General features: G+C 43.5%; 1 protein-coding gene across 3 annotated transcripts in view; it reads left to right on the top strand.

Annotated features, from left to right (window-relative positions):
- Positions 1-21,468, top strand: part of LOC139280553 (host cell factor 1-like) — a 94,402-nt gene that overhangs the window by 21,986 nt on the left and 50,948 nt on the right. For all 3 annotated transcript variants that reach the window (XM_070900039.1, XM_070900041.1, XM_070900040.1), the window contains exons 5-11: positions 3,252-3,336; positions 6,168-6,274; positions 8,691-8,870; positions 9,866-10,168; positions 12,546-12,718; positions 15,789-16,013; positions 17,472-17,576. In XM_070900039.1, coding sequence (XP_070756140.1) covers positions 3,252-3,336; positions 6,168-6,274; positions 8,691-8,870; positions 9,866-10,168; positions 12,546-12,718; positions 15,789-16,013; positions 17,472-17,576 — 1,178 coding nt within the window. The remainder of the gene's footprint in view (positions 1-3,251; positions 3,337-6,167; positions 6,275-8,690; positions 8,871-9,865; positions 10,169-12,545; positions 12,719-15,788; positions 16,014-17,471; positions 17,577-21,468) is intronic.

Here is a 21,468-nt window from a genome sequence, read left to right as displayed (position 1 = left end):
AGTCACAATTCGTGTAACGGTGAGCATGAATTCAGAATGCAAAATTCCGTGATTCAACATAAGTTAGGCACACTTATCTAAGAGAGGCCATCATAATGGATGTGGTGAGTTTACCAATTCTCACGTCCGCACAACAGAGTGTGCTGTTCTGCTACTTGGATTAAGGCGTGTTTTTGTCGCACTGTTACCCCTGCACTTGCACTATACCTGCTTTCATGCAATATTGATGAAAAAAGAATTCTCAGTACTGATGTCCCTCAATGGTGTTTTTTTTAATGACTTTGTCCTGTGGAATTGATCATTTCAGGGTTTGTGGTGGTGTTACTTGTATGGACAGGTTAGATGCAGGAAGAATGTTCCCGATGTTGGGGAAGTCCGGAACCAGGGGACACAGTCTAAGGATAAGGGATAGGCCATTTAGGACTGAGATGAGGAGAAACTTTTTCACTCAGAGAGTTGTTAACCTGTGGAATTCCCTACAGCAGAGAGTTGTTGATGCCAGTTCATTGGATATATTCAAGAGAGAGTTAGATGTGGCCCTTACGGCTAAAGGGATCAAGGGGTATGGAGAGAAAGCAGGAAAGGGGTACTGAGGGAATGATCAGCCATGATCTTATTGAATGGTGGTGCAGGCTCGAAGCGATGAATGGCCTACTCCTGCACCTATTTTCTATGTTTCTTGCTGGGTCCTGAGTGGTCAGACTGGCCCTCCATGTCTGTCCATACTGATTACAATAGCTAGTAAACCATTGGGGGATCAGCAGAGGCTGGGAGTTGCTGCCGTTACCTAGCGAACTAGCAAGGGCACCACACAGCCCAGCGATCAATGCCTTTATCATCAGGGCAGACCAGAGATCGATGTTCTCACCCACTGAACCCGCAGAAGAAGACTCGTGTTAAAAACAAAAGGTTTCTTTTGAATTTGTCAGCCTTGCTTTGCGGAGTGCTTTAGTGTTTGGTGAAGTTGTTGATTCAGTGACGTTTTGCACCTGCCGGCTGACGGTTGTGTAATTAGATATTGTAACATTTTATTCGAACATTAAGGTACTGAATGTACTGAGTGCGGCAATCTTTGATCCATCCAATACAAGGCCCCTGGTGTAAGGGGGAAGGTAATGATCAGGACATGTCTCTTCTAACCTCTGCCATGCTTATTTATGTAACTCGAATTCCCTCAGTGACCATTCATGTGTACATTTTGGCTGCCCTTCGGACCCACAACTATTATTTCAATCTTCCTTTGTTCCTCTTGGCTGCACGGGCCTTTCTCTCCTGTCTCCCCTACCTGTTGCCTGGTCATACTACCTTCCATGTATCTCCTCTTGAGTACTTTGTCCCCACCAATCCCTACCCTATGTCTTTCTACTCTCCTGCACCATTGCAGGCTTCAATCCCCTTTGAATACGTCTACAGCAGCACCTTGTGTCTCTCGGCATTCTCTGAAGGACCCATCGAGGCAGCTGCTGCATCCTCACAAACAGCAATCCCAACTACCCCCGTCTCGTTACCCTATCCGTCCAGCTGTCATCACGCCTTCTGAAAAAAACCCTTCTGTCTGTGCAAACTTCTGCCCCATCTGCAATCTCCCTTTCCTCTCCTAAATCCTTGATCAAATAGTCAACGCCCATCTTCCCTGCAACTCTGAATCTATCCCAATACGCCGAGCACTGGAACACCCCTAACTAGAGTCGCAAATGAAATGCCCTGTGACTGGTGTTGTCCCTCCCCGTCCTCCTCCTCCTCCTCTGCAGTATGACATGGTCTGACCACATCACCGACTCCAACACCTCCTCCATTGTCCATCTCGGAGGGACAGCCCTTGCTTGGTTCCACTCTGATCTGAATATCTCCAGCACTGCCTTCTTTTCCCATTTCTGCACTGTTCTCTGAGCCTCCCGAACATCTGCATCTATGTATGCTGTCGACATCAGCTCTCTCTCTCCCTCTCTCTCTCCAGCACCTCTCTCTCTCCAGCACCTCTCTCTCTCTCTCTCTCTCTCCAGCACCTCTCTCTCTCTCTCTCTCTCTCCAGCAGCTCTCTCTCTCTCTCTCTCTCTCTCTCTCCAGCACCTCTCTCTCTCTCTCTCTCCAGCACCTCTCTCTCTCTCCAGCACCTCTCTCTCTCTCTCTCTCTCTCTCTCTCTCTCTCTCTCTCTCCAGCACCCCTCTCTCTCTCTCTCCAGCACCTCTCTCTCGACTCCTCCATTGACTCTGTGCTGTCAAGACTGTTTATTTGACATCCAATCTTGGCTGAGCAATTTTTCTCAGCTAAGCATTGGTAAGACCCAAGTCGCCGCCTTCACCTCCTGCGATAAACTCCTTTCCACTGCTATTATCTCACTTCCTTGCTACAGGCTTGGGCTGAATTAGACTGTTTGCTATCTTGAGCTGAGCTTTCGACCCCATATCCACTTCATCACAAAAGCTGTCTACTTGCCCCTCTGTAATATTGCATACCTCCGCCTGTCTCCTGCTCTTGTTACCGTCAGACTCGATTAGTCTATTGGTTTCCTGGTCGGCCTCCGTTATCTTCAGCTCATCCAAAACCCCGCTGTCCGTATTTTGCCCATCATCCCTCGGTCCTACCCCAATACCTCATTTAAACTTATCCTGTTTAAATCCCTTCATGTCCTCGGCCCTCTCTATCTCTCTAACCTCCTTCAACCCATCAATCACCCTCACCAACTTTCTGTTCCTCTGTTTCTGGCCTTGTGCATCCCACTCCCATTTGGTCCGCCTTTGGTGGCCGTGCCTTCAGCCATCGAGGCCCCATGCTCTGGAATTCCCTCGACACCTCCCTATCCTGCGACTCTCCTCAAAACCCACTTCTTCACTCAAGCATTTGGTCACCCTACCTAATATCTTCATCCTTGGCGCAGGATTCATATTTTGCAGTGCATCTCTCGGAAGCATCTTGTGGCATTTATTCTATGTTTAAGGTGCTTTATAAATGCAAGTTGTTGTTGTAGCGGCTCATCAGTGTGGTTGCAATTTGAATTGTAGACTGATGTGTAAAGTGGTGCATAAATCATTAAACTGCATGTCTTACCCATGAATTTTACCACTTAATATCCATGTTAAAAGTACAAAGTTGATGGCAGTTGGAAATAGCATTGAATGGAGTACAGTGTATAGGGCAATGACCCATTGAGAAATGTATTGCTTTCAAACTATGCCTTTGTTACTTGACCAACAGCACTTTGCAGATATATTTACAGTGAATTATTAAGTACTTCCTGCTTTGTTTACAGAAAGCTTGGTTTGGACTAAGCCAGCAACCAAGGGTTCAACGCCACTCCCTCGGAGTTTGCATTCTGCTACTGTCATTGGGAACAAGTAAGTGCTCTGAAACTATCTGAGGATGCTCTCAAAAAGTCAGCCATGGAAAAAGTGTGAAAGGGGTAGGGTGAGAGACGAAAGCATTGTGAGAGAGGACCATTCTCTGGGTGCGGCCTCTCAGCAGGATAACGAGTGGGTATCATTTCTCCTGTCGAGAGTTTAGTGGAATCATACTACTATAATCAGAATGATTGCTCTATTTTAAATATCATTGGAGGGGTGGGAGAGAAATTAAGAAAATCCTGCATTAGCCCATCTTTAGTGAGGACTTTACTGTCGGGGTAAGTATTGTGAATGGAAGAGTGGACAAGGGAGAACCAGTTGATGTAGTGTACTTGGACTTTCAGAAGGCTTTCGACAAGGTCCCACACAAGAGATTAATGTGCAAAGTTAAAGCACATGGCATTGGGGGTAGTGTGCTGACATGGATTGAGAACTGGTTGGCAGACAGGAAGCAAAGAGTAGGAGTAAATGGGTACTTTTTAGAATGGCAGGCAGTGACTAGTGGGGTACCGCAAGGTTCTGTGATGGGGCCCCAGCTGTTTACATTGTACATTAATGATTTAGACGAGGGGATTAAATGTAGTATCTCCAAATTTGAGGATGACACTAAGTTGGGTGGCAGTGTGAGCTGCGAGGAGGATGCTATGAGGCTGCAGAGTGACTTGGATAGGTTAGGTGAGTGGGCAAATGCATGGCAGATGAAGTATAATGTGGATAAATGTGAGATTATCCACTTTGGTGGTAAAAACAGAGAGACAGGCTATTATTTGAATGGTGACATTAGGAAAAGGGGAGGTGCAACGAGACCTGGGTGTCATGGTACATCAGTCATTGAAGGTTGGCATGCAGGTACAGCAGGTGGTTAAGAAAGCAAATGGCATGTTGGCCTTCATAGCGAGTGGATTTGAGTACAGGGGCAGGGAGGTGTTACTACAGTTGTACAGGGCCTTGGTGAGGCCACACCTGGAGTATTGTGTACAGTTTTGGTCTCCTAACTTGAGGAAGAACATTCTTGCTGTTGAGGGAGTGCAGCGAAGGTTCACCAGACTGATTCCCGGGATGGCGGGACTGACACATCAAGAAAGACTGGATCAACTGGGCTTGTATTCACTGGAGTTCAGAAGAATGAGAGGGGATCTCATAGAAACGTTTAAAATTCTGACGGGTTTAGACAGGTTAGATGCAGGAAAAATTTTCCCAATGTTGGGGAAGTCCAGAACCAGGGGTCACAGTCTAAGGATTAAGGGGTAAGCCATTTAGGATCGAGATGAGGAGAAACTTCTTCACCCAGAGAGTGGTGAACCTGTGGAATTCTCTACCACAGAAAGTTGTTGAGGCCAATTCACTAAATATATTCAAAAAGGAGTTAGATGTAGTCCTTACTACTCGGGGGAATCGAGGGGTATGGCGAGAAAGCAGGAATGGGGTACTGAAGTTGCATGTTCAGCCATGAACTCATTGAATGGCGGTGCAGGCTCGAAGGGCCGAATGGCTTACTCCTGCATCTATTTTCTATGTTTCTATGTCAACACTTACTCGGGTGAGTCACTGATACTTGCTTTTAAAACACTTTTCAAATATATAATTACACTTCCAGCAGTTAAGTACTGAATGGGACACTCTTCCCATCTCCAGCCTCCGGAAGAGATTTGCTCGCTTGCAGGTGGAAAATTCTTGGCAGAGATGGGAAAGGGGGAAATAAAAGAAAAAAATCTGATCTGCCGAAATGAATATTACACCGATCTCCCCTGATTATAGCCATGTACATTTTGAATATTTATAAAATTGTTTTCATCTCGGGAGTATGTCCTTATCACTAGGTTCCTGCTAGTGGTGAAGTTCGACTGAACATTGCCCATCAGGTTGGAGGCTGCAGCAACTGAAAACATGAGGTATGACTGCAGCCAAATTGATTGGCATTGGGTGAGACCACTTCCAGTCGGAGGTCTCTCACTGTTCCGCTTTTGCATCATTTGTGGTCTAACTTTCTAAGTCGCTCAGAAAGATTTAGGCCATTCAACACCAACGTTACTTAATCATGCAATTATGTAAAATCTATTGACTTCGTAGCGAACCTTTGATCAGACCTGCTGATCCCACATTTAAAAAAGAATAGTTGATTTTTAATGAAATTATCACTAAGACTATTTAAAAGGCATTTAATTTTCTATCTGATACTGTTTTACACCTGGATATATTACATTAATAACTTTTTGTTATTAAATTGTAATAATCACTGTTTAGCATCTCATCTGTTCTGTAACACATTTCCAAATTAGGTGCGAGAATCCTCTTATCAGTGGCCTTTTCAGTTTCCATAAACTATTATTTGTATTGTCGCTCTGATAATTACGTATTCATTTAAATCTTTTTATTAATTATAAGGTCAATTGTCCAAACTGTTCTGCTCCATTTCCCCCCCCCGCCCCTTATTTCTGAAAGAGCATACGCTTATCACATTGCTGTTTGTGGGAGCTTGCTGTGCGCAAATTGGCTGCCGAGTTCCCTGCATTACAACAGTGACTACACTTCAGCAGTATTTCATTTGCTGTGAAGCGCTTTGGAACATCCTGAGATTGTGAAAGGCGCTATAGAAATGCAATTCTGTCGTCTTCTTTTCAGATGTATGTTGTAACTATCTGAACTCCAATTTACCCGTGGGTTTGGATAATTGACATTCTGTTGTATTTAAACAGCATGAACCATTACTGATTGTGTTCTCCTTGTTAAGTCCGATATATCTGTTTTAAATAGAAATGCACAGTTTTGTTGTAACTGGTTTTCAGCACAACCTGTTATTTTTTTGTCTATTTATTTTTCTTTAGAATGTTTGTCTTTGGTGGCTGGGTTCCACTTGTGATGGATGATGTGAAAGTTGCCACTCATGAAAAGGAATGGAAGTGCACAAATACACTTGCTTACTTACATTTAGGTCAGTCTCTTGAGTTTCCTACTTAAGCGACTAATGGGTATGAAATCAAAGCACATTTTCCCCTCTTGTTATCTCTGACCATTGTTTACAGATTGCAGCACAAAATTATATCTCTTTCCGTTTCCCATTTTTTGTGTGGTTACGAATTCTGTCCATTGGGTGACGGCTGTGGCTCAGTCAGTAGCGCACTCGGCTCTTAAGTCGGAAGGTCGTGGGTTCAAGTCTTGCTCCAGAGACTCGAGCACAAAATCTCGGCTAACACTCCAGTGCAGCGCTGAGGGAGCCCTGCACTGTCGGCGGTGCTGTCTTTCGGATGAGACGTTAAACTAAGGCCTCGTGTAAATAAGTGTATTAATGGTCTACAGTACTGTGCTTTATTCAATATTTAAATGTTCTCAAGTTTTGTTTAGTCAAGAGAGTTATCCAACTAAACTTAGAAAGTAGCTTAGGATTTAGTCATTTGGAATTTTCCAATAACAACTTGTATTTATATAGTGCCTTTAACGTAGTAAAATGTCCCAAGCTGCTTCACAGCAGTGTTATAAGATAATACAGATAAATTTGACACCGGGCCACAAAACAAGAAATTACAGCAGGTGACCAAAAGCTTGGTCAGTGAGGTGGGTTTTAAGGAGCATCTTAAAGGAGGATAGAGAGGCAGAGAGGTTTAGGGAGGGAGTTCCAGAGCTTGGGGCCCAGACAACAGAAGGCATGGCCACCGATGGTGGAGCGATTATAATCAGGGATTCTCAAGAAGGCAGAATTTGTGGAATGCAGACATCTAGGGAGGTGGGTTGTGGGGCTGGAGGAGATTACAGAGATAGGGAGAGACGAGGCCATGGAGGGATTTGTAAACTAGGATGAGAATTTTGAAATCGAGGCAGAAGATTTCTGTCTCACTTTTCTAACAATTATTGAGCAATTCATTCCAGAAGCAATTTTACATTCGATAATTTTAATCATTTGCTTGTTGACTCCAAATTAAAAAAATAACACATACATCTTTGAAGAGATGATTCTTCAAGGTTGTACTTAAGCTATGTGATATGTTCTAATAAAGAGAAAAGTCAAATGTCCTTGATCTTCCATATTTCTATTGATTGATTGTATTCTAATTATGTTAACTGATTCTTGGCTGGGGAGATTCATCCACTATAGACTTCTATAAAAATGCTACAGACATAGACCTGTGGCGAAAATGAGTTGAATATTTACAATATATTGCCAGTCTGTGGGAAATTCTACCTGGTATTGCATTAACTCGGTTCCCTTGGAATATTTCTGTTTATATGGCACATGTGGAATGCAGCCCAGTTGTCTATTAGAAGCTGAGTTGTTGGGTTTTAGACGTATGAGTGGTGATCTCATTGAAACATGCAAAATTCTTAGGGTTTGACGGGGTAGATGCAGGGAGGATGTTTCCCCGGGCTGGGGAGTCTAGAACCAGGGGTCACAGTCTCAGAATAAGGGGTTGGCCATTTAGGACTGAGATGAGGAGGAATTTCTTCACTCAGAGGGTGGTGAATCTTTGGAATTCTCTGCCCCAGAGGGCTGTGGAGGTTCAGTCTTTGAGTATATTCAAGACAGAGATCGATAGATTTTTGGATATTAAGAGAATCGAGGGATATGGGGACAGTGCAGGAAAATGGAGTTGAGGTCAAAGATCAGCCATGATCTTATTGAATAGCGGAGCAGGCTCGAGGGGCCGAATGGCCTACTCCTCCTAATTCTTGGTGCTTCCATCAAAACACAGGCAGGACATCTTTTCATACTTTAGGGGCACAGGTGGTTTAATATTTTTGTAAACCATCTTGTCACGAAGTGCCTTGTCATATTGTAAAGGATTTTTTTTTATTCCCTGTTTTGTCAGTTTTGGGCTGCTTAGTATGTCTTCATACATGTCACCGTAGAGTCTCTTACTGTGTAGTTAGTATAAACAGAACTTATTTTAAGAGCAGTGAATTACAGATTATGAACCATTTCTGTCAATATAACTCACCCATGGGGCTAGTGAGTGACCTGGTTGAGATTACACAGTTAATTTTTCATAAACTACCAGTTCTCAAAAGTGTATCCACCAATACATATACACAGCAGCTACTGTACAGTTCCGATATAATCTGGTTTAATTTTTTTTTTGGGGGGGGGGGAAACATGGCGTGTACTTTTTAAAAAGTTACATAGAATGTTTCATATATGTTGAAAAAATGTAGATGCTGGAAAGTATCCCGAGGTAAATGACATTTTAAAAACAGATTCAAGAATTACAATATGGCTTAGTTTAACTTGTAGCTGCGTTTTGGTAATATTGAACAGCATGTCAGAATTTCACAATACTTAATTGCTCTGTTGTGCGTACTTTTTATAAGTTGTATAATTTTTAAAAAAATTTGCTTTGGTGGTATATTTCTGACAGATGGCAATATCTGGACACCTATAGTGTCTGACACGTTGGAGGACAATGTACCGAGGGCCAGGGCTGGCCACTGCGCTGTTGCCATTCACACTCGTCTTTATATTTGGAGTGGCAGAGATGGCTACCGGAAGGCTTGGAACAATCAAGTCTGCTGCAAAGATCTTTGGTATTTGGAAACTGGTGGGTCTTTATTTTCTTAATGCTAAAGAATAGTTTTTTTTTGTAGTTAAAATGGGTTTTAAATGATTTTTCTAAAGTAAATTGAGAGTAGGACAAGGGGGTACGAGTTCAAGCAGCAAAAGGAAAATTTAGGACTAATATCAGAAAATCCTTCTTCACGCAAAAAGGAATGAACACATGGAACGGACTCCCTGAAAGAACAGTGGCGGGGAAAACCCAGGAATCTTTTATAAAGCAATTAGATGCTGCAGTGGTGGGAAACAGTAGTGTACTTCTGGATGGTGGAATAGCCTTTCTCATCTAACTATTTTGTGTGTATCCATATCTGTTTCAGCTGCTTGGTTTTTAATTGAAAAGAAAGGAATCATTCTCTTTCATGACCATCAATATATAAGCAGCAGAGGCTGAAATTTAACAAGGTTTTAAAAGTTATTGGTAGAAGTAGAAAATTGTGTTTGAGTTGGAATCTAGATCAGAAACAAAAGAAAGGGTTTTATGGTGAACATGTACCAGTCTACTTCTAATCGATTTGGGATAAAGTTGACATTGAAATAGCGGAGGACAAAAGTTTTACTTGCACATTTTCTTTAGTAGTGATTCCTGGAAATAGAGGCTTAAGAAGCCATTGGGGCCTATCGTGTCCGTGCCAGCCGACCAAGCTATCCAGCCTAATCCCACCTTCAGCTCTTGGTCCGTAGCCCTGAAGGTTACGGAACTTTAAGTGCACATCTAAGTACTTTTTAAATGCTGTGAGGGTTTCTGCCTCTGCCACCCTTTCAGGCAGTGAGTTCCAGACCCCCACCGCCCTCTGGGTGAAAGAAATTCTCCTCAACTCCTCTAATCCTTCTATCAATTATTTAAATCAATGGCCCATGGTTATTGACCTCGCTGCAAAGGGAAAGATACGTGGGTCTGGGCAGGGGGACGTGCAAAGAGAAATATTCAAATATAATTTTCCTAAACACAACTTGAATCAGCGTTTCGTTTGTCTTTAGAAAAGCCCCCTGCGCCTCCCCGAGTGCAGTTGGTCAGAGCCAGCACCAATTCCCTTGAAGTGTGTTGGGGTGCCGTTGCAACAGCAGATGCCTACCTTCTTCAGCTGCAGAAGTATGATATGCCGCCTTCCACCACCACCGCCACCATGGCAACGCCGTCACTGAGCAGCACCGCACTGCCACAGAAGACTCCGTGCAGCCCGATTTCTCCAATGCCTGTTTCTCCCGCCACTCCTCTGCACTCACCACTGTCTATTCCGAAAGTAACTTCTCCCACTGCTGCGCTGGTTCCTGGAATAACAGGTAAGCCGCAGTATTTTTTAACAATTATTTCAGTTGTCATTTGAAAGCTTTGGCTTCCTGTGTTTCATGTGCCAGTTGTACAACAATATATCTAAAGGCTCATATTTGCAAACATTGGAATTCTATGAATTATGACCTCTCAAGAATGGTTCTTCCATGGAGCAAAGGTATACTTTAGTGTGGCAGCTATTGAGCTATTTATTTAACATTGATTTTTAAATGCATTCGACTATTATTTTGGAGTAATTTTCCTCTTCTAGATTGTACCCGGGTTGCATTTAATTTCTTAGCTGAATGTATACAGGCAGGTGACCATTCCTTTATCAGCATAGCTCTGTACCCAGCCGCCGTGAAGTGCATATTCATTGCTTGATTTTACTTGTTTTTCTGTTTGTCTCTATCGAATGTCTTCGCCGTCCATCCGCCCCACACACCACTGGCCAAAATAGCCAGACAGAGATTGTAAGCTAATTATGTGGGGAATCGTGGGCATGAAGTTCTGTCCATGGCACATCGGAGTGATGCACCACTGACTCCTCCACTGGCTTTCCTTACTGTCGTTGCTGTTAGTAAAACCTGATGGAACTCCATGTTAAAAATAAATTGTTCTGTGTGCCAGTATTTGTAATTGAGATGAACCTGTTTGATTCAAATGCTGCATTTTGAATTGCAGAGGATTTTGACTATATCACAGTCTTTCCAAAGCTTTTGGAGTCTATGTTTGGCTATGGAAAGGATTGCTCTCCATTTGCTTGAGACCATTCATTTAAGCGAACTTAGAAAGGGAAGAATTTGTTTCTTTTTGACAAAACGTCCTTGAGGGGTGGCCTGATTGAGGTCTTTAGGATTATGTCAGGGTTTGATAGGGTAGGCGTAGAGAAGATGTTTCCACTTGCAGGGGAGACCAAAACTAGAGACCATAAATATAAGATCGTCACTAATAAATCCAATAGGGAATTCAGGGAGTAGTTAGAATGTGGAGCTCACTACCACGAGGAGTCGGTGAGGCGACTCACACAGATGCATTTAATGGAAAGCTAGATGAACACGAGGGAGAAAGGAATAGAAGGATATGTTAATGGGGTTACATGAAGTAGGGTGGGAGGAGGTTGGTGTGGAGCATGGACCTGTTGGGCAAATGACCTGTTTCTGTGCTGTAAATACTATGTCATAATTTCACAAAATACTGGGCCAAAGATTGCGTTCGGAGGCTTCCTGCGGGCGGACGCCTCCGACCGAGATCTTTTTGACAAAACTCCCTGGTGGTCCCGGAGGAACGAGCACTTGCGCTCCAAGGCCTAGCTGTACACCCAGCGCAGAGGCCCACGCTTCCCAGGATCGTATGCGCATCTTGGGATCACGTGGGCCTGGCCCACCAATCACAATGTAGTATTCTCATTGACAGTAATGGGCTCTGTGATTCTATTACTATCAATGAGAATATCTTAAAATAAAAAAATACAAACATACAATTTAAAAAACACTTTAAAAAAAATTAATAGAAATTGCATTAAATTAGATGTTTTGGAGAAAATAAAATTTGAAATAAAAACAAATGTTTTAATAGTATTAAAAAATAAACTTGCCTTCATAGACAGGGTTTTAATAGAAAAAATAAATGTAACTTATTTTTATATCTATTAAAACTCTTATGCTGCTTCTACCAGGCGTAAGAGTTTGAAAGACTTTCGTTGGGCAAATAGCCCAAATCTCCGCCCGTGAAGGCCCTTCTCCTGGGGATGCATCGGGTCTGTCAAGTCATTTTGACAGATGGTAAATGCCAGGTTTAGGTGCATGTGCTTCGCGCGCCTAAACCCGGAAGCTGCGGGGCCTCTTCATGTACATGTAACTGTACATGTTTCTTTTTTGTAGCTGAGACCATGCCATAATATTAACGAAACTGCTGATTATGAAGATGTTACGCCACATATGCTTATCTTACAATTCTTTGTTTATATTACAGTCCACTCCTCTTAATTCAAATGATCTGTTAATTTGAATTGATATAGTGCAATAAACACTTGCCGTGTTATTTTAGTAGAATTGCTTATTTTGGACTACTGGATAATTCAATCTTTTTTTCAGCAAAAAATTGACTTCAAGTTAACAGTAGTAGACTCTATTTAAAAGGGGTCCATTTTCAATTTGAACCTATTTTTAATTAATTTTATGTAATATAAATTAGAGCATTTGGTAATAGAGCAAATGAAAATTATTCCAATTGCAAGCAAGACCCCTCTAACCTGAGGGTAGCACGTTCTGTCATTTTAATATTGCAACATTCCTAACTGAGAAATGTACTTTATTTCAAACGATGATTCAGTTTCTTTTTGTTTGTACAGTACTTTGCATATTTCTATTTTTGTATCCTGTAAAGGTGCTGTGACTGCGATGCAAGTCTCGGCTGCTCAGGTATCCGCTGCCCAGCTGGTTACTGTCTCCCAGCAAGCTGTACAGACAGTTAAAGCTGCAGTGTCCTCCTTACCTGCTGGAGTTCGTCTAGTTGTCCCAGCTCAAAGCACCACTAACCCTGTTCCTTCTGTAGTAAGTGTGAGTATCTCTTTTTTTTTTCTCTCTTCCCTCTCATTTATGACTTGGATCATTCGTTCATTTTAATCATGAGGCGTGAAGTACTCGTGCAAAGGAAATGAAAGTGTAGTGTATATAGTCGAGCAACGACACTCTGACAGATAAGAGCTTTTATTTTATAGTAGTGGTAAATTTGAAATGGGGAGGTGAATTTGTGGGGAAGCGACAGGACAAGTTAGATTGAGAAGTTAGATCTCCCAAAAAGTAGGCGGTGTATCACCGTGTACTGTTCAAGCAATAGCAAGTGGCTCAGTGGGTCAACTGTGGCTCAGTGGGTGGCACCCTCGCCAGAGTCAGAAGGTTGCGGGTTCAATTCCCACTCCAGGGACTTAAACATATAACTCTAGGCTGACACTCCCAGTGCAGTGCTGAGGGAGTGCTGCACTGTCGGAAGTGCCACTTTTCGGGTGAGACGTTAAACCGAGGCCCCGTCTGCTCTCAGGTGGATGTGTAACTGGAATGTGTAACTGGAATCGCCCATCCCAAGGTCTCACTGACTTTGCAAATGGTAACTCGATCCACTTTGACTTCCTAAAGCGACAGAGGACAGAGCTTCTCAAAAAACAGCAAGGGCCAGCCAAAAGCCTTACCCCAGTCCAAGTACATCCATCCCCCAACCAAAGTGCCTTATCCCAGCGCGTGCATCCTTCAATCCCCCACCCCACCATAGATGGGGCAGGCATTGTGTATGGATTGTTAAGAGGTTAATTGGGTTTAAGGTGAATAGTGACTGTGTCGTGACTTCTGGATATCACCCACTCCAACGATATCCCTTGTAGGGGGTTTGAAGAACGTGATCTGTCTCTCTTTCCCCCCAATCTGTGTCTCTTGCTCTCCCCCCGGCCTCTCGTGCACCTCCCTTCTCCCTCCACCCCCCCGGCCTCTCACGCCCCCGACCCCCCCCCCCCTCCATATTGTGCCCCCTCCTCTCTCTCTCTCTCTCTCCCTCTCTCCCCTGCCCCCCCGCTCCCAACCCTTTCGGCCCGCTGTGGCTCTCTGCCCCATGCCAGCTGGAGGGAAGAGAGTCGTAGCCTCGGGATATGCCTCTCGGCACCACGTGGATGGAATGATTTGGGCCGGAAGGGGGCAGGGCGGGGCTTGTCGCATGTCTGAAAGTGCAGTATGGGTGGGCGGGGGGGGGGGGTATTGCTGGACAGATGCTTGAGTCTTTAAAAAAAAATGTGCAGTACAAATAGTTACATCGAATATTTATCCCTCATGCAACATAATAAAAACAGGTGATCTGCTCATTATCACATTGCTGTTTATGGGAGTTGCTGTGTGTAAATTGGCTGCAGGAAATTCTTCACTCCTCCCCTTTTTCAATGTTACTTTGTTGCTTGAGAGTAAAATCCCCAGAGCTGAATGTTGCTGGATGTTTTCACCAGCAGAGGGAGCTGTACGTTCTCCATGGTGCCGTGCTCACTATGTAGGTTTAACTAAGTTTAGTCAGCTTCTGGTTTTTTTTAAGAAGAATTTGCTCAAAAGGAACACAGAATGTTGGGTGGTAAATAATTTTTTTAAGTGAACAAGCAAAAATATTCTAGAATTTTAGGGGCTAGATTTTCGTTTTTTGACAAATGGTAGTTTTACACCAAAATTACCGTTTTTGCTGCGCTGCCGTTTTTAGGCCAAACTTTCAACCTTTACGAGCGCATCGGTAAAGTCGGCATTGCAAGAGGATTCGCAGCGAAAACTGCGAGCTTCGACAACTTTAGTCCGGGACCGGTAGCGCTGCGAGAGAGGCCTTGGGAGGGGGGAAAATCAAACAAAAAACATTCCAAAAACCCTTACCTACTAAATCGCTGAAAAATAATTAAAAAATAATAACTTTAGCTTACCCTTTTGCAGGTGTTTATACTTACTGCTGCTGGCAGGGCTGCACATGACAGGTTTGACCTGTCGGTATTCTGGGCGCAGCGTGCGGGTCGGGAGAGTGTCGAAAGAATGAGAGTAGCACAATCCGCAACGTTTTACATCGGCGCACCTCTTCCCGGCGGTACTTGAAAGCACTGCCACAAAGAGGGGGTCAAGAATCCCGCTGGCCGGGTTTTCGCCGCGGAGGGTCAAATCCCGCTGAAAACCTGGTCGCAAAGTCAGCGAAAATCCAGCCCTAATAGTTTAACTGCAAATTAGAATTTAGCCAGAATGAATTGCATGTGGGGGAATCAACAGCACCTGATTGGTAACAGATTGCACTATTGCCAGCTGAATTTCTCCATGTCACAACAGCACGGAATTTGGAGTCCTTGGAAAGATATTGTGTTCACAAATAACCATTATAATATATTTTTCAATTAATCTAAATTTTAATTAACCATTAGTTTATTTGCAATAAAAAGATAGATTGCATTTATATAGAGTCTTTCATGACCACCGGACGTCCCGAAGTGCTTTTTAAAGTCTAGTCACTGTTGTAATGTGGGAAACACAGCAGCCACTTTGTGCACAGCAAGCTCTCACATACAGCAATGTGATAATGACCAGATAATCTGTTTTAGTGATGTTGATTGAGGGATAAATATTGGCCCCAGGACACTGGGGATAACTCCCCTGCTCTTCTTCGAAATAGCACCATGGGATCTTTTATGTCCACCTGAGCGAGCAGACGGGGCCTCGGTTTAACGTGTCATCCGAAAGACAGCACCTCCGACAGTGCAGCGCTCCCTCAGCACTGCACTGGGAGTGTCAGCCTAGATTTTATGCTCGAGTCTCTGGAATGGGACTTGAACCCACGACCTTCTGACTCCGAGGCGAGGGTGCTGCCCACTGAGCCATGGCTGACACAGCTGTAATGGAGAGATTATTCGTTGGTACAGGCCCCAAAATGCAGGAATTGTGATTTCTATGAAGTGAAGACAAACAAATGTGAATTTTTCTTTTACTGTGCATGAGAGAAGCTTGTAATACCGAACTGTGAAGTAGATGTTCTTTGTCAATGAGCTGCACTAGACAGATTTGTGAGAAAGCAAATCTAAAAATTTACTTTTATTCTGCAATAGATGTGTGAAAGTGTTTCTGTATCGTGCAGGTGAACACGCCAGCCACAACAATGCTGAAGACAGCAGCTGCACAAGTGGCGACGTCGTCTGGAGCGCTTGGTTCCGCATCATCCCGGCCTATTATCACCGTGCATAAATCTGGGGCGCTGACTGTGGCTCAACAAGCTCAGGTTGTCACCACCGTCGTGGGCGGTGTCACCAAAACGTTCACGCTTGTCAAAAGCCCAATTCAAGTTGGCAGTGGAGGCTCCCTGGTAAGTAGCACTTCAGCATTATATTAGATGGCTTTGTTGCATATCAGACTTGTGCTAACGTTTTAATGGAACCTTAAGGTGATTTCTCCTCAACGGGATGCCGAGGGGTGTATCTTCAACTTGCCGCTCTGGTCTTAAACTGCTGGTGCGGTTTGGCCGTCTGTCATAGAGGGCAATGGAAATGGAATTCAGGCGGTTTCTCTAATGGGCAGCTGATCCCATTATATAAAAAACGCCTGTTTTTCATCTAGATGGTAAGTTGAAAATCTAGCTCTGAGGGCCTGAAAATCTGTGCCTGGCCACTGCTGCTGACCCCATCAAATATTTTAGGGCCACAATAAATGATCTTTTTGAGGCCTTGTGCTTCTGCCAGAGACTGCATAGTGGCTAACTGAGGGGTGGGGTGGCTGGTCGGTGCTAGATCCCACCCTGCCCCTTCCCCTCCAAAAACAGCTTGTCTTTGCATTCTGAAAAACAAAATCCCCATATCTTTGGTGTCCAGCCCTTGGTCTCAGCCCAGACGTGCACATACCAGTCTCCAGTATGATGTCGGATTCCTGGTAGGCCAAGGGTGCAGGAACTCTCAGTCTTGAAAGCCCTCAGCCTCTTCATTGTTCCTCAGTCACAATTTTTGGCTGTGCTTTTGCACCAGCATTTCTCGTTTGGTTATTAAACTAGGCTCCTATGTCCCTTGTAACAGAGTGGTAGGACACACAACTGTTTGAAATTTCCCATAAAGTGAATTCCTATCTCAGCTGCTCCTTCGTGGAGGAGAGGAGGGAAAATTAGATGAAGAGTTAATCTTGGGTCGTTCTTTTGCACTTCTTAATAGCAGAGGCCTTGGGATTAGGTCCTTTTTTAACTGATGTATTATGTGATGAAATGTGGAGAGACAATCTTGTAAAAGAAATCTGATTATTTTTAATTGGGCATATGTGCCTTTATACATCCTGATTTACATTTTGCAAAGATTTGAAATTCGTTATATTTTTACTAAGCTATGAAAATTTAAATAGCAAGAACAATTTGCTTCATATGTTTGAGGTTACTAACTTCTTGGAGAAAGCAAGGTAGATTTGCGTAACAATCACTACCTTGCTTTGCTAGTTTGTATATGGGGTTAACATTACTTGCATATGGTCTGATGTGTGAACATCAAGTTAATTTAGCTAAGCTTGCCTGTCTAGTTTTTTTTGTGTACGTTTGTATGTTGGGCCGGGGGTTTGTCGCAGGAACAGGAGTAGGTCATTCAGCCCCTCGAGCCTCACCATCTATCTTTTCATGTTGTTGGTCACCTCTCCTAACTCTTGCCCCATGGCTTGCTGTCCATTCCTTTTATATTTTATTTAATCTCCCTCTGTAAAGCACTGTGGGATATGTTCTGCCTTGAAGGCTTTCTATAAGTGCTGGTTGCTGCTGCTGCTGACTGTGTGCCCATTGGAAATTTGTTCTGTTTAGATTTCCAATCTGGGGAAAATGATGACTCTTGTTCAGACCGCTCCTGTACAAAGTGGTGCTATCACTGGCCAGGCCACTGCTGGCTCTTTAGCACAATTCATTCAGGTATGTAATGTTAAATTTTCATAAATCACAGCCTAGAAATAACTGTGTCCGATGTGCGTGCACAACCCCTTAATGCGTTTTTAGATGGTTCATGTCTCCATTTACAGTATTAGATAGAAGAATGTGGTGACCGTACTAAGTTATCCCCCTAGTACCACCAAGTTATTTTCAGGCTCATGAGCTTTTATATTTATAGAAAATTTATGGATCCATATCTATGTATTATTAAAAATGCTGCATAGGATGTGCACTTCCTGTCTACAAACCTTACTTCCTGTTGTCACGATTTTTGGTCACACTTTTGTGACGGCATGTACCATTCTAAATTAGCCAATCATTATTTCCCATTTACTATATCAACCTTCACAATATCGTTGAAGGCTATGGCCACGGTGTGGCTCTGGAGCGAGTTTCTGAAGTCTTCCCAAACCCATCACCATCTTCTATTTAAAAGCAGCATCACTCGCAATTTACTTTTCACAGATAAACATTATTTTAGTAGTTTACTGTTCTACTTTGCCACTGTTATTTTACTATTCTTCACTGCTGCTTCTTGCAGCCACGTTTCCTCCATTCGGGGGATAAGGTGACATCGTTTATGCCACAGACTTTTCTGTGGCTGTTGTCAGTGCCCCACCATATTTCAGCAAATGGGCTCATTTTGCAGGTTGGAACAGATTATGCCAGTTCTCTCTTCCTTTATCCCCTCAAAATTAGCCATTGAAAAGTAGTGAAATAGAATTGAAAAGTAGGGAAGTTATGCTAAACCTGTATTGAACCTCGGTTGGACCAACACTTAGAGCACTGGGTACGGTTCTGGTCGCTGTTTATAAAGAGGATATCGGGGCACTGGAGAGGGTGCAGAGAAGATTTACAATGGTGGTACCAGAAATGCGAGGGTATACATATCAGGAAAGGATGTACAGGCTGGGTCTCTTTTCTCTTGAAAAAAGAAGGCTGAGGGGTGACCTAATAGAGGTCTTTAAAATTATGAAAGATTTTGATCGAGTGGATACAGAGAGAATGTTTCTACTTGTGGGGAAGAACAAAATTCGAGGCCATCAATATAAGCTAGTCACCAATAAATCCAATGGGGAATTCAGGAGAAACTTCTTTACTCAGAGAGCGGTGAGAATGTGGAACTCGCTGCCACAGGGAGGGGTTGAGGCGAATAGTATCGATGTATTTAAGGGGAAGCTGGACAAGCGTATGGGGGAGAAGGGAATAGAGGGTTATGCTGATAGATTTAGATGGGGAAAGATGGAATGAGGCTCGAGTGGAGCATAAACGGCGGCATGGACTGGTTGGGCCCAATGGCCTGTATGTGCTGTATATCCCGTGTAATAGCAGAGTGCTTCAGCAAGCATTCGAGGACTAAACAGCAAAACTTGCACTGCATGAATAGTCAAATTCTAATGTTCAAGACCCGCATTCTAACTTGTTATTGGGACACTTTAAAACTTGACTTCACACCACAATGGAGTTGTAGAACACTAGAGAGGGCCTTGCGCTACCTTCTGTCAATGTACTTGACAGCTAGGTGAAGATCTGACTCTAGTTACACTAATTGAGTTTGTATCATTGTGGTGTTGGATATTTTATAAACTTACTTTTAAATAATTTAAGTGTTAGGACAGAGTTAGTGCTCCTGGCTGATGCTCTCCCAACATTAAAAATTCACCAACTGGGGAATGAAGCATTGCTTACCTTTGTGTGCGGACCGTCTTTATTGCTGGGAAAAGTACTATGGTGCAACTTGTATCTGTTGGCTATGCATTTCATGCTGTAGCACCAGTCTAAGTGGCACCTTTGAATACAGAGCAAAAACATTCTGAAAATAGAACAATTTTTAGTGGCTTTACTAACAAAAACTGATATTTGTATTTTTAAATTGCGATAAAATATATAAATAGTATAATTTTCAAATGGAACCCCCATGTACTTGGACTAGGGTAAGACATTTGGCTAGGGGAGGGATGTACTTGAACTGGGCGGAGGCATGCACTTGGACTGGGGTTAGGCTTTTGGTTGGCCCTTGGTGTCTTCTGGGGAGCTCTGTCCTCTGTCGCTTTAGGAAGTCAAAGTGGATCGAGTTACAATTTGCAACGTCAGTGAGACCTTGGGATGGGCGATTCCAGTTACACATTCCTGTGAAACTTCAGGGTGTGGCTTATCCTCCAAGGGGACCAGTCATAGAAAAAGGGTGCGGCCCTTTTTGCAGTACAAATAAGCACATCCAAAAAAGAAAGACTTGGATTTCTATAGCGCCTTTCACAACCACCGGACGCCTCAAAGTGCTTTACAGCCAATGAAGTACTTTTGTAGTGTAGTCACTGTTGTAATGTAGGAAACGCGGAAGCCAATTTGCACACAAGCAAGTTCCAACAAACAGCAATGTGATAATGACCAGATAATTTGTTTTGTTTTGTTGATTGAGGGATAAATATTGCCCAGGACACCGGGATAATCCCCTGCTCTTCGAAATAATGCCATGGGATCTTTTACTTCCACTTGAGAGGGCAGACAGGCCTCGGTTTAATGTCTGATCCGAAAGATGGCACCTCCGACAGTGCAGCACTCCCTCAGCACTGCACTGGAGTGTCAGACTCAAGTCCCCACAACCTCCTGCTCAGAGGCGAGTGTGCTACCCACTGAGCCACAGCTGACACGAAAGCCAGAAGGAAGAGAAATTTAAAATTAGAGTTCGGCTATTCGGGAGTGAAATGAATCAGCATTTTTTCACACTAAGTGTAGTGGAAATCTTGAACTGTCCCCGAATGGCTGTGGTTGCTGGGTGAATTGAATTTCAGGACGAGGGAATTAAATGTAGTATCTCCAAATTTGCGGATGACACTAAGTTGGGTGACAGTGTGAGCTGCGAGGAGGATGCTATGAGGCTGCAGAGTGACTTGGATAGGTTAGGTGAGTGGGCAAATGCATGGCAGATGAAGTATAATGTGGATAAATGTGAGGTTATCTACTTTGGTGGTAAAAACAGAGAGACAGACTATTATCTGAATGGTGACAGATTAGGAAAAGGGGAGGTGCAACGAGACCTGGGTGTCATGGTGCATCAGTCATTGAAGGTTGGCATGCAGGTACAGCAGGCGGTTAAGAAAGCAAATGGCATGTTGGCCTTCATAGCGAGGAGATTTGAGTACAGGGGCAGGGAGGAGTTAATACAGTTGTACAGGGCCTTGGTGAGGCCACACCTGGAATATTGTGTGCAGTTTTGGTCTCCTAACTTGAGGAAGGACATTCTTGCTATTGAGGGAGTGCAGCGAAGGTTCACCAGACTGATTCCCGGGATGGCGGGACTGACATATCAAGAAAGACTGGATCAACTGGGCTTGTATTCACTGGAGTTCAGAAGAATCAGAGGGGATCTCATAGAAAAGTTTAAAATTCTGATGGGTTTAGACAGATTAGATGCAGGAAGAATGTTCCCAATGTTGGGGAAGTCCAGAACCAGGGATCACAGTTTAAGGATAAGGGGTAAGCCATTTAGGACCGAGATGAGGAGAAACTTTTTCACCCAGAGAGTGGTGAACCTGTGGAATTCTCTACCACAGAAAGTTGTTGAGGCCAATTCACTAAATATATTCAAAAAGGAGTTGGATGTAGTCCTTGCTACTAGGGGGATCAAGGGGTATGGCGAGAAAGCAGGAATGGGGTACTGAAGTTGCATGTTCAGCCATGATCTCATTGAATGGTGGTGCAGGCTCGAAGGGCCGAATGGCCTACTCCTGCACCTATTTTCTATGTTTCTAAATCGACAGATCTATAATTAGGCAATGGTATCAAAAGATCTGCACCAACCATCACCATTTTGAATGGTGGCACTGAATGGCCGACTACTGTACCTATGTTCCATTCTTCCATCCAAATTATA

This window comes from Pristiophorus japonicus, chromosome 15 (genome assembly GCF_044704955.1).
Source record: "Pristiophorus japonicus isolate sPriJap1 chromosome 15, sPriJap1.hap1, whole genome shotgun sequence".
NCBI classification, from domain to species: domain Eukaryota; kingdom Metazoa; phylum Chordata; class Chondrichthyes; family Pristiophoridae; genus Pristiophorus; species Pristiophorus japonicus.
This window is presented reverse-complemented; position numbering and strand designations above follow the sequence as displayed.